This window comes from Ptychodera flava, chromosome 5 (assembly GCF_041260155.1).
Source record: "Ptychodera flava strain L36383 chromosome 5, AS_Pfla_20210202, whole genome shotgun sequence".
NCBI classification, from domain to species: Eukaryota; Metazoa; Hemichordata; class Enteropneusta; family Ptychoderidae; genus Ptychodera; species Ptychodera flava.
Window position 1 is genome coordinate 1,277,804 of NC_091932.1, and position 14,154 is coordinate 1,291,957.

A 14,154-nucleotide genomic window follows, 5' to 3' on the forward strand; every position below is an offset into this window, starting at 1 on the left:
GTAAAATGAATATTACATCTGAAATGAAAATCAGTGCTGCATCGTAAAAAAGGTATTTACAATATTCTGAAAAGTCCAAGAAAATGTGATGGCAGTGATAAATTATGAAAATTTCTATACTGCACTGCATGCCCTGCTTAGCATGGTTATGAATTTATTTATTACAAATTTTAGAATTTTGCAAAAGAACTATGAAAAACAGAGGAAAAATATGGAAAGGAAAACAAAATTGTAATGCCAACCTCCCTTAGTTCTCAAGCAAAGCATTGTTTTTTCATCGCCTGCAAATGCCCTGATTTTATACCATGTGTTCTTAGCCGTAGACACAAATATCTCAAAGTTTGTTGGGTATTGTTTTTTAAACTCGGTGGGATGGTCACTTGGGCAAATATCTCCGGATAGCCTTTTTATTTTTTAATGAGAATCATTTTAGAGTCACTTTTTAGGGATTTCAGTCAAAAGTTGTGTTTCCAACTTTGCCACAAAACTACTCATTTGATCACTTTGGTGTTCATTTTGTGGCAAAACATTGTCTTTTGCTATTTTAAAATAACATTTTCATTGATTCTTGGACATTCTCAGCATAGTCAGGTGAAAATAATTGATGTAGGCATTCATCTACTGGAAACTTTTGTGTTGTTTGGCAATGGAGATATCTCAAAATTAATATTATAGTAACCTTTTCTTAAACTGGGTATGAAGATAACTTTGGTAAATATATCCAGAGTATTTTTTTCCTTTTATTTCATTCAATGGTTTTTAAGTACCCTTGGATGAATTCAGTCAAAATTATAAATTCTTTCAACTTGCCTCAAATATATTCATTTGTGATCGCTTTGAAGATTGGCATGTATGCAGTTCTTTGAGTTGATGTGAAGCTGGAAATTGTTTATGGTGTTGCCATAAATGTCTTTTTCTATTTTTATTAAGTAATAAGTTTATCCATTATTAGTCAACTTTGAGCATAGTTACGCAAAAATTAATTAATGTGAGCATGCATGTAATGGCTCACTTAGGCAAACCATTGTGTTTGCAGGTAAGCTTAAAAAACCCTTGGAAGATGTAAGAGAATTACAGTGTGCATAGTGAAACCAAACTAGTATTGGTTTTAGTTAATGGCCAAAATTTGATTTTTGATGTGATAAGCAAAAGATACACTTGTAAAGGAGTGCCCAGTAGAAGGTCCAGTCTAATAGTGTACTTAGGAGACAGTATAGTTCCTTTTTTTCTGTGAACTAAGTTTTATAAGGTGGATATATCTCAATCAAATTTTATTATATGGGTATATATAATTCTAGGTAAGTCTTGTAATGGGTTTCTATATAGCCCGGATCACTATGGAATCTAATTTATCACCAGATTTATGGTGACCTTTGACCTTTTTTTACATATAACAGCAGTATTCATACTTGTCTGAACCATATAAATTTCTAACAGTGCACATTTGCCGTAGAAGTCTGATGGACTTTGGTGCCCTCAGCCCCATGTTTTGCACTTTGTATTTTGTTATCGTTGTTTTGTATATGGAAATATTCTGTACTGCTAACTAACATAAATATGTGTATGAAAGATATTTCTTTAATGACAGACATGCAATATTGAATATCACTAGAAAATAACATTTGCTAATGGAAAGAAGCAGACTTGTACATTTTATAACAATACACCAATTAACACCATAAAATATGAGTTGCAAAACTGCAGAGTGAAGTCAAAATGCTTTAAAGTAAAAACGTGTTTGCAGAAAAATGTTCTTTCAAAATATTCCCAAAACATCACAGAACAGTTTTCACAATGATGAAAAGTTATGCATGCAAGGTTTAAAACAGCTTTTAATTAACATTCTGTTTGAATGTTAACATTACAGACATGCCATTATAACCCATGACCGTATGACCTGAGATGACCCCATTGCCCTTTTGACTGTCTGTAAAATTCTAGACAATGAAATAAATAAACCAGTTACCAGGTATTCTTGTGACATATGGACAATTAAATTGGGCCATCACAGATATTTCAATAACAATTATGATGATTTCAACCATGGGCAAATTGAACTGTGCAGGTATTTGTTTAGTAGTGTATAACACTGTAGTAACTGTGGTTAAATTATCTCTAACAGCATCTGTACATGTACACTAGCTGAGCAGATTTCATTAGCAACTCTTTTAAAAACAGCTGTGCATGGAGAGGTTTAAATTAGTCACCAATAAACATCTGAGAAGTTATTCACAGCTTTCTTTGTGAGATCACAAACAAACCCTCATAACATTTTGAATAATTTTAGACACTAATTAATGGATATTTTATCATTTTCACCTTACAGAGCAGCATCAAGAAGATGATGATGATATTAATGACTATGAAGAAATTCCAGGTAGAGTTACAATAAATACTAAATATTTCCTTGCTGTATTCTCTTTTGATAATGATAATGTGTCAGTGGTTGTGCTAAAGAGTGTTTTTGTATACATTAGTAAAATAAAGACAAGTGATCAGATCAAGAAAGACTTGCTTACTAATATTTACAATACTATATTATAAAATATTATATAATTGGAGCCAACGTCAAAAACCACAGTGACTGTGATTTCTCTAACTCTTTGGTCTCAGTACACTTCTTGGCTTACATGTAATGACCGATTCATTGCTCTAGGAACTTGAAAATCTCATCCTATTAGTTTCATAAGTTGAAGTTGAATAAAAGTAGAAGATTGTAGCAGAGTGGGTGTGTCAAAATATTCAATGGCTTCAGCAGATGAGAACACCAGCAAAAGGAGAAACATAAACAAGTAATTTGACAAATAAATGTATCATGACATTTCATTGGCAGCTGAAACATTTTCAGGAGCATTATAGTAACTTTTGCATAGACTATAGATAGAATTCAACAATTTAGTTTGTATTCAAGATTCAAAGAAATTACACAAAGGTATACTCGCTGTATGTGTTGATTTAGGGGAAGGAATTTTCAATGCACTAAAATGCTTAAAAATTCAAACATAGCAACCAGGAAATGAAAGTCTTTATAAATATTGTAGGATTTTCCTGTTTCTGCTTGATAATGACTGGGCTGATTTGAATAGAAATTGGTAGAGTCATCATAATGATTGTACTAAATTAGTAGAGTCATTATAATGATTGGGCTGATTTGAATAGAAATTAGTAGAGTCATCAAAGTCATTGGCCTGATTTGAATTATAGAAATTAGTAGAGTCATCATAATGATTGGGCTGATTTGAATTATAGAAATTAGTAGAGTCATCATAATGATTGGGCTGATTTGAAAAGAAATTAGTAGAGTCATCAAAGTCATTGGCCTGATTTGAATTATAGTAATTGGTAGAGTCATCACAATGACTGGAATGATTTGAATAGAAATTGGTAGAGTCATCATAATGATTTGGCTGATTTGAATAGAAATTGGTGGAGTCATCATAACGATTGGGCTGATTTGAATAGAAATTAGTAGAATCATGATAATGATTGGGTAGTAGAATCTTCATAATGATTGGGCTGATTTGAATAGAAATTAGTAGTCTTAGAGTCATCATAATGATTTGGCTGATTTGAATAGAAATTTCACCCAGTTTAAGCATTTTATTCATTGCTTTGCTTCGATAAAGTTTGTGTGTGATGTGTGAAAGTGAGCATACGAGCGTGAGACTGCTTCATGAACTCTACAGTGTGTGGAGAGGTCGCAGTCAGAAATTGTAACAACTTCTAAGCTCGGTTATTGAACCAATCTTTTTGAGATTGGGGATTTGGCCAAGCGGTTTTGTCTGTGGCTTTTCCACTAGGTGACTGGGTACCGTAAGTTAATTGTGAGTTCGAACCCGATTGAAACCACGGTATTTAAAGTCATCATGGCTGGGCTGATTTGAATAGAAATTCAATGGTAGATCCATTATAATGACTGGGCTGATTTGAATAGAAATTAGTAGAAACATCATAATGATTGGGCTGATTTGAATAGAAATTCAATGGTAGATTCATAATGACTGGGCATATTTGAATAGAAATTCAATGGTAGATCCATTATAATGACTGGGCTGATTTGAATAGAAATTAGTAGAAACATCATAATGATTGGGCTGATTTGAATAGAAATTCAATGGTAGATTCATAATGACTGGGCAGATTTGAATAGAAATTAATAGAATCATCATAATGATTGGGCTGATTTGAATAGAAATTGATGGAGTCATCATAATGATTAGGCTGATTTGAATAGAAATTAGTAGAGTCATCATAATGATTGGGCTGATTTGAATAGAAATTCAATCATGGTAGATCCATTGTAATGATTGGGCTGATTTGAATAGAAATTAGTAGAAACATCATAATGATTGGGCTGATTTGAATAGAAATTAAAGTCATCATAATGACTGGGCTGATTTGAATAGAAATTCAATGGTAGATCCATTATAATGATTGGGCTGATTTGAATAGAAATTAGTAGAAACATCATAATGATTGGGCTGATTTGAATAGAAATTAGTAGAACCAATGTAAAGTTGGCATCGATATCATCCTCATCCTCATCCTCAGCCTCAGGTGACCTTTCTAGCTGAAGCTGAAAATGACGCTACTCAGCGTCAGCATCAGCGCCGTATCCGAAGATTGCCGAAGTTGCGCTACCCGATGACGGATAAATGATAAATTCGCCCAAAACTTAAGAAAATAACAACACCATTCTTTCTCAACTTTCTTTTGAATCGTAAAACTGGTTCGCAGGTAATATTTTATCGTTAGAATATCTCATACAGACTAGTTTTTTGGAAATGTTCGTAATTTTCAGTCCATGGATCCGTGGATGTGTTTGTTGGTATCCTCTCAAATCTTGTGTTAAGATTTTCCAAAAATTGGTGCAAAAAAAGGTATAAGTGGTCCGAAATGTGTAAAAATCGCCACCATGAGAGGCGATATGAAAGCCCTAATTATTCAGAGGACATATAAAACAATTAACTGGTATATAAACTATGACTTGAGGCCTGAAAAGTCAAAGTATTAAACACAACCTTTGAACTTTAAGGAAATTAAGGGCTAAGAATGTTGCGTTATAACTACATCGTGAGAAACGGATATTAAGAGGAGAGGTTACTAAATATTATGAAATACAAACCCCACTGTGTTTTGATTAACATTTACAGTGATATGAAACTTGGAGCACATTTTTAAAGTCGTTTTTACACTTATCATTCCATCAGACGCATTCGGGAATAATCGGATCTGACGCTGGTGAAGCTGACGCTGTAGCGTCATCCTCATCCTCATTTTGGCGTGACCCCTGAGGCTGAGGATGAGGATGAGGATGACGCCAACTTTACGTTGGTATTAGTAGAGTCATCATAATGATTGGGCTGATTTGAATAGACACTGGTAGAGTCATCATAATGACTGGGCTGATTTGCTAAGACACTGGTAGAGTCATCATAATGACTGGGCTGATTTGAATAGACACTGGTAGAGTCATCATAATGACTGGGCTGATTTGAATAGACACTGGTAGGGTCATCAATGATTAACTCAAGCTGAATACCATATTGGGCTTTTTGCAAGTAAATTATAAAAAATATTTTGTGATTTGCTCACAAGTACTTTCTGCAATAATCTCCAATATATTGATAAGAATTATACAACTTTGTATACATGGACCATATTTAAAGTAGCAATTATTATTAGATGAATTAAGGTAGAAAGATAATCCTTGAATAGTTCAGAGTTGCCATTTCCACTGATCGTATGTGCAAAATGTTCAGTTTATTTTTGCTGAAACATATTTGCTCTACTGAGATTTATTTAAAAAAATACTATCATTCCTGTATTATTGGTTTTCAAAATAAATGGACTGAATATTTCTCTCTTTGAGCTCCGATTTTTTCCTTCTCTTTATCTAAGTGAAATGTTATTGTAGTGTTCATAAAATAGAAATAGCTGAAGGCAAAAATGACAAATCATGCATTACAATCAAGGCACAGGTTCTGCTTTTGGTAAGGTCATTATATGGCCATATTGCATAGCTGATTGGCCTAATATGGTAAGGTCATTATATGGGTACATATTCTATGGCTGATTGGCCTAATATGGTAAGGTCATTATGGGTACATAATGCATGGCTGATTGGCCTCATATGGTAAGGTCATTATGGGTATACATGTATATTGCACGGCTGATTGGTCTTATATGGTTTGGTCATTGTATGGCTGATTGGCAGCTTGGTAGGGACTGTATTATGTGGCTGATTTGCAATCAACATGCATATGTAATTGGCAATGCTGTTATAAATAAGCACTGACTGTCAGAAATAGTAATTCATATGTAAATTCTAAATTTTTCCCGAGATTCACTTTCTTGACATTTAAAAAATTACACTAATGGTACAGGAAATCAGATGCTACAGGGAATCAGTCAGTGGCAATTGCTAATATTAATAATCTCTGACCCATAAAAGTTTTTCAAAAATGTTTCCTAGTTATTGATATTGAGTTCTCTATTTCAGTAATACTTATAATGAAAATGAGTACATTTACAAATTATAGTATGACTATACAGTGGGAAAGGGGGGTCCATATTTAAATAGCTGTGAGGAAAAGTCTAGTCCAACCCCATATTCCTTGTATATGAACATATTACACGATGAAGAAACTGAAGAATGGGTGACTACCATTGGGGTGCAAAATAAGGGCAAATAAAAGGAAGATTACATCAGATAACATAAACTTCCAAAATGTGTCAGGAATGCAGAGTTGATCAGGGCTTTACCACTGATCAGGATCCAATGAGAATGCTGATTTTCTTCACATCATCTTGACTTTTTCATCACTGAGGTATTTTGATAACAAAATATTATGTAATTTTTGCATGGGACATGAATTAAATGAGCGAAACCAAAAATAGATGAGCAGGTCTGCATTAAATCGATGTTTAGGATCAAATTGCTAAAATTTAAGTTCCATGACATTATTTTTTGCAGATGAGCTTGCTGAGAGAAGAAAGAAGGTACTTGCCCAGAGAAAAAGCGATGAAGCAAAGACGGTATCAATGATATAAATTAATCTTTCACATCATTACATACACTAAGTGTAACCTCATCTATCACATCCCATACAACAGAACACCACAGTATTTCTGATTTTCAGTTTAGTTTCACATAATGAATTTTGTAAATTTACTTCATGTAAACAGCCAACTGATTGGTTAATAACTTTTCAGTTTTGTTGCAAAATATGTAATTTCTTTTGATAAATTAAAAATGAAGGAGATCATGAAAGTTTCTTGACCCCTGCAGGTCTCAAATAATCTTTGCAAGACAGGAAAGATGTTTAAAAAGTTTCAAAATTTAGTTCATTTATTTTGTAATTTTAAAATTTCAGTTTCATTTTGGAGAGACTTTATTAACAATTAAACAAAAACAAAGAAGTAAACAAGCAAAAACCAGACTAGATTCACCTTGCTATGGATAAATGGTCCTCTTAATAGAGAGGAGGACCATGCCATAGCACGGCAAATAGCCTGTTTGATGGAAGTCTCACAATTGATCCATCAATCATTTGTTTGTTTGCTTGTTTACTTGTTTGTTTTTGTTTATTCTATTTTTCAACCATTTTTTAGCTCCGCTGTCAGCGACGCGGAGCTTATCAAATAGGTTGATTTTCCGTCGTCGTCCGTCGTCGTCCGTCGTCGTCGTCGTCGTCCGTCGTCGTCCGTCGTCGTCCGTCAACAATTGCCTTCTCCTCTGAAACCGCAAGTCCAATTGCTTTGAAATTTTATATGCAGCTCACTTGGGGTGACCTCACTTAAGTTTGTTCAAATCGTAGTGAAATTTGCATATTTGTATTTTTGGGGCATTTTTTGGTGTTTTTGGTAAAAAATCTTCTTCTCTGAAACTGCTTGTCTGATTGCTTTGAAATTTGATATGCAGTTTACTTAGGGCAGTTTACTTAGGGTGGCTTCAGACAGATTTGTTTAAATTGTGGTGAAATTTGCATATTTGTATTTTTAAGGCAATTTTTTTCATTTTTGGTAAAAAAACCTTTAAAAATCTTCTCCTTCAAAACTACCAGTCAGATAGCTTTGATATTTGGTACATATGTCCCTAGGGATGATCTAATTCAGATTTGTTCAAATTGTGCAGAAATATGCAAATTTGCATTTTTAAGGCAATTTTTGTGATTTTTGGTCAAAAAATGTATTTCTCAAAAAGTACTGGTCTGATAGTTTTGAAATTTGGCATACAGGTTTCTATAGATGAACTAAGTAATATATATTAAATTTCTGATGAAATCTGTAATTTTGTATTTTTGGGGCAATTTTTGCCATTTTGGTCAAAAAATGTGTATTTCCAAAAGTACTCATCTGATAGCTTTGAAACTTGGTATACAGGTTCCTACAGATGAACTAAATGATATTTATTGAAATTATGATGAAATCTGCAATTTGTATTTTTGGGCATTTTTTGCCACTTTTGGTCAAAAAATGTGTATTTCCAAAACTACTCATCTGATAGCTTTGTAATTTGGTATACAGGTTCCTACAGATCACCTTAATGATATTTATTGAAATTATGATGAAATCTGCAATTTTGTAATTTTGGGGCAATTTTTGCCATTTTTGGTCAAAAAATGTCTTTCTCAAAAAGTACTGGTCTGATGGCTTTGAAATTTGGTATACAGGTTTCTACAGATGAGCTTAGTAATATTTATTGAATTTCTGATGAAATCTGTAATTTTGTATTTTTGGGGCAATTTTGCCAATTTTGGTCAAAAAATGTGTATTTCCAAAACTACTCATCTGATAGCTTTGAAATTTGGTATAGAGGTTTCTATAGATGAACTAAATAATATTTATTGAAAATTATGATGAAATCTGCAATTTTGAATTTTGGGTCAATTTTTTCCATTTTTGGTTAAAAAATGTGTTTCTCAAAAAGTACTGTTCAACAGCTTTCAAATTTGGTATACAGGTTTCTATAGATGAACTAAATTTGATCTTTTGAAATTATGATGAAATCTGCAAATTTTGTTTTTTTTGGGGCGATTGTTGCCATTTTTGGTCAGAAAATTTTATTCTCCAAAAAACTACTCATCGGATAGCTTTGGTTGACATGTTCTTGGGGATGATCCAATGTGATATATTCAAAGTACAATGAAATGTTCTATTGTGTATTTTTTCAGCTATTTTAGCCACTTTTTTCTGGCCACTGCATTGAGCTATCAAAGATTTCCACCTTCTTCATCAACATGTGTCAAAAATAGTTATTCTCTACATAAACACAGCGGAGCTATATCGGCCGCTAGGTCGCTTGTTTGCATTTTGTTATTTTTCTATAATGTTTAGTGTTGTTCATTCAGAGTTCCCTTTGGTTTGAGACAGAGGACTATTAACCCATGCAATTATTGGTTTGAGACAGAGGTATTAACGGATGCAATCATTGCTTTGAGACAGAGGTATACCCATGCAATCATTGGTTTGAGACAGTTACCCATGCAATCATTGGTTTGAGACAGAGGTATAACCATGCAATCATTGGTTTGAGAGAGAGGTATACCCATGCAATCATTGGTTTGAGACAGTATACCTATGCAATCATTGGTTTGAGACAGAGGTATACCCATGCAATCATTGGTTTGAGACAGAGGTATACCCATGCAATCATTGGTTTGAGACAGAGGTATACCCATGCAATCATTGGTCATGCAATCATTGGTTTGAGACAGATCTCGAGGGCAAGTCGCAAAACCCGGACCGAGACGAGACGAGACCAAAGACCTCCTATATTACTGATAGAAAAGTTACGTTTTTTTTGCACATAGGCAGCATCTGTATAAATGCCATGGGAAAAAAATAAACCTTCATTTTATTCAATAAATAAAGTTCTCGTTCATTTTCATTTTCAGAAATTCTAAATATTCTAAAGAGTTGAGGTCAAAGAAATATTTGTGAGTGTACAGTGCGCCTCGTATATTGTTTGTTACCCTTTTTTGTTCAAAATGATGGTATAAATGCGCGCAGGGTTGTGTAAAGCGGACACTTTGACCTTTCATAATTTTTAGAGCTCAGGTTTACTATCAAAGTTCTACGCTGACTTTCTTCATTATTTACGCCCAGCGCAAGGGAACAGCGAGAGAAATGGTATGCAGTGTTCTCCCTAGGCCCTTCAAGCATCACGTCTCCGTGATGCTTGCCTTGATCACCGTGACGTTTGCTACAATGCCGTGACGCTTCAGATTTTTCCCGACACCCTTGATTGACAGCCCCGCTTGACAGTTCAGTGTATATTCATTGGCATGGGACATCTGCAGCCAAAAATAGCCTTATCAACATAGTTTTTAGTCCTGAATAGACTTTTTCGTGTTGATTGACGAGTTTACATTAATCAATTGGCATGTACATAGGTGTTGAAAAACACCGGCCGAGCGGCACATCGGTGGCGCGACTTTGATCATGTTGATCGTGATTGAGCGCCATGTGAAAATTACCGTGCACGCATGGGGGTCACGGTGACGCCATGAAAATGCTAGTGATCAAAGCTATCAGTCAAAATAATGCGACCCTCAAAAAAGGTTTATAAGGGAAGGTGATATACCTGATGACGGTTATAGTCTACATGAAATCTCCGTGTCAGTATTACGAAACAATGTACATTTGTATTTTAATTATTTTTCTGTTCTTGTTGTTCAGACAAACAGTGAAATGATCAGAGCGGGAGAACAGTAGAGTTCATGGGTTGCGCACGTTACAATTGTGTGTCATATATTCCACTACACTGAACTCAAGTTGAACATCAACCTCAACAAATCTTTTTTCAGTTGTTCCAATCGTTGATTGTGCTATCTCTTGCTTTGTGCATCAATCTTTGACACTCTCAACAAACTGCAAGCTTTCTGTAGTGTTGTATATATGATGTATTTACAACACCTGGCCTGAGGGGTCATTTTGGTCTTGTCTCGTCTCGTCTCGATCCGGGTTTTGCGACTCGCCGATCTCGAGGTATACCCATGCAATCATTGGTTTGAGACAGATCTCGAGGTAACTATACCCATGCAATCATTGGTTTGAGACAGAGGTATGCAATCATTGGTTTGAGACAGAGGTATACCCATGCAATCATTGGTTTGTCTGGTTTGAGACAGAGGTATACCCATGCAATCATTGGTTTGAGACAGAGGTATACCCATGCAATCATTGTTTATCAGTCAACACAATTTAAATTGTCCCTAATAGTATGTAATTTTTCATAGCTTTCTGCCTTTAATTAAGAATATCCTTTCTGTCTTTAAGAAGACCAAACACAAAATGCTTTATAAGAGTCAAATTAATCTTTAGCAGGTCCTTTTGAATTTATGAACATAATTTTGTTTCATGCGTCCTCTGCAAGTCCATTTCTCAGTGAGCTAAGCTTTTTTGATTATTTTGCATACTTAATAAATTTACTAACAGTCTGCTTGTGAACAGGGACTGTGCAATTGCATGTAACACGGTACACATACATCAGTCAACGTATAATGAAGAGATTCGATGATCACAAAAGGAATCTCTGAAGTTTGTAACACGTACGCGTACATCAACCTGTCAGTCACTTTACTGTTAAAGTCATCATCAAGTATTGTAATATCAAATAGTTTAAGGGGGAGCCTGCACCCAACACGTCACATTTTTCTCTGCTTTTTGAAAATACATAGTATGAGGAGGTTTCCTAAAATGTCACCTTAGATGAGAAATATTCCTTTAAAAAAAACTGTGTTGGCAACGTACAGCTCCACCTTAAATTGTTGCTTAAACACTTTGCGGCTTAAAACTTGAAAACAATCTAAGATATTTGCACACAAGTTCACGTTGCCACATCTTTGTACTTTACTCTTTTAAAGGGTACGTGTCATTTGGGCTGTTGTGAATATAATTTTGGTATACCATGTACATCATACCATATAAATGATTCAAGGCAGCATTCTTGATTCAACACTGATGTACTTATATCTCTCATGCAGCAAATAGAATCCTCAAATCTCATTTATTAGTTAACACATTTTTTTTCATTTTTAGACAACAGCAGTTGCCCAGGCTGGCAGTACTGGCGGTAAACAACTTCACAGCAGAGAATTTAACAGAGATGTCTATGAAAATTACAATTTGCCAGGTGCATCGCCAGAGGTATGAATAATCTCTTGAGATAATTGTTATAATACGTATTGTCTATGTTAACATTGGGCTGTCATGTTAAGCTTGCTCAGATGGAAAATTCAATTCATCCATTGTAAGTAAAATGTTTGAAATCAGACACATATAAGTGATCAGCTTCTATCTGTTGTAGCATAGACCCTGGAGAAATCATTCAGAATGGCAGCAATTTATACTCAGGTCAAATGTGCCTCAGGCACAGATATAAGGATTCCCAAACCTTTACAATTCTTTTCTTATCTACCACTTGTTGGCGCTTATTTGAAGCTCTTGGTGAAACAATACTTTTTGCTGTCTTAATTTTTCAAAAATCAAAATTTTTATTTTCCTCCATACAGTAAACACGGGGGTATAAGTGGCCATTTTATATTTCAGATATCCATGAATCTTGGATGCTCAGGTTTCTCTATTACTGAAATTTGCAAGGTGACCCCAAATTTTTATTCGTGATATTGGAAGAGGATCGTTGAAAGATCCCTTGAGGAAAGTTTGAGCTAAAGTTTAAGTCTTTCATTTTCACAGCACATTCTACCTTAATTCCAAAATAAAGAGGAAAGGTAACCCTGTCAATGCCCTAGAAGGGGTGTCAGTTGTTTTTAAAATGGCTTGCATTGTCATGGCAGAGTCCTTGCAACCCTTGGAAGACAGGCATATTGAATTAATGCACCATTTAAAACTCAAAACTATTTATGATGACATTTCAATTATTTTGGTGATACCTTTTCAGAAGTACAAAGACAGATCATCAACATCATACTTGGTTTGTTCTCCTTTCCATATACCTCTGATTCTATTACTTTCAAAAATAAAAAAACAAAACATCTATTACAACGAATTGGACTCTAAGTAAAATTTATTAGTTTTCATGAACAATGTAATGTTTTAGAGAAAATTTTTCACTGCGATGGACAAGGTACTTAATTTGCTGATGTGTGTGTATTACAAGACAACAGAATCAATTAAAGGTCTCATCAAATAATTTGAATCATTGTCACTGTCTTGTGTGTACTGTTTTGGAATAAGTAATAAAAGACCTAAGAAATGTCTTTGTATCATGCTAACTTTATTTGAGTAGTTGAAGCAAAGAAGCACAAACATTCACAAATCGTGGAAAGAATTTCTTCGGAAACTTAATTATACGTAAGTTGTATGATATGTTGTGTACTTCACTTCTGACTTGAGGAGTAGATGGATAAATTCAGTCTTCCAATCTGAGTTTCTCTGTACAGAAATATCTTCATGGTCTAACCCATAAATGAATTTTTATTAGCTCACATTTGGTATACCAATGTGAGGTTATCGTATGAGCTGAATCATTTCATTTGCATCCGATTTGCATATCTGTATGTATGTATGTATGTATGTATGTATGTATGTCCGTCCACATCAAAAACACCTAAACCGCAGCACCTACTGTCTTAGTATTTGGTGTACAGGTGCACCTAGGGATGGAGATGTGAATTTGTTCAAATGAACTTGCAGGTATGTAAGCGGTCTGAAATCACCAAAGTGCGCCTGCAATCTGCGCCGGCGCATTTCAAACTGCGCCCCCATTTTGCGCCGGTATATTGCGCCGCCCAAACTGCGCCCTTACTCTGCGCCAAAACACTTCCGAGTGTCACAACATCGAGTAGTCGCACTTGCGTAGCACTAGCAGGACGCTTTAGCAGTGTAGACTGTAGATATTAATATCCGTGCCCTAAAAAATGCAGCTAGAAAAATGATATGACATGTTTTCACGGAGTCTCGGAGGTACGAGACCATGTTATGTTTGTATGGGACGGATTACACTCACTTGGCGGTATCGTGGCTTGGCCTCAGCAGCAGTCAAAATTTGTGAATTTGCATCTCCATAAAGGCCAGGGACTTGATACCCGGGATCAAGTTAATCCCGTTCACCTTTGACATCCCCGGACGGGATCGAATGTTTATGTCTGTGTAAATTACGGCCACGATTAGTGTCCACAGGAGGTT

General features: G+C 35.0%; 1 protein-coding gene across 1 annotated transcript in view; it reads left to right on the forward strand.

Moving 5' to 3' along the window:
• The window catches only part of LOC139132403 (uncharacterized), a 65,361-nt gene that overhangs the window by 34,092 nt on the left and 17,115 nt on the right, over positions 1-14,154 (forward strand). The window contains exons 2-4 of the mRNA XM_070698751.1: positions 2,327-2,377; positions 6,977-7,038; positions 12,046-12,153. Of these exons, the coding sequence (XP_070554852.1) occupies positions 2,327-2,377; positions 6,977-7,038; positions 12,046-12,153 (221 nt within the window). The remainder of the gene's footprint in view (positions 1-2,326; positions 2,378-6,976; positions 7,039-12,045; positions 12,154-14,154) is intronic.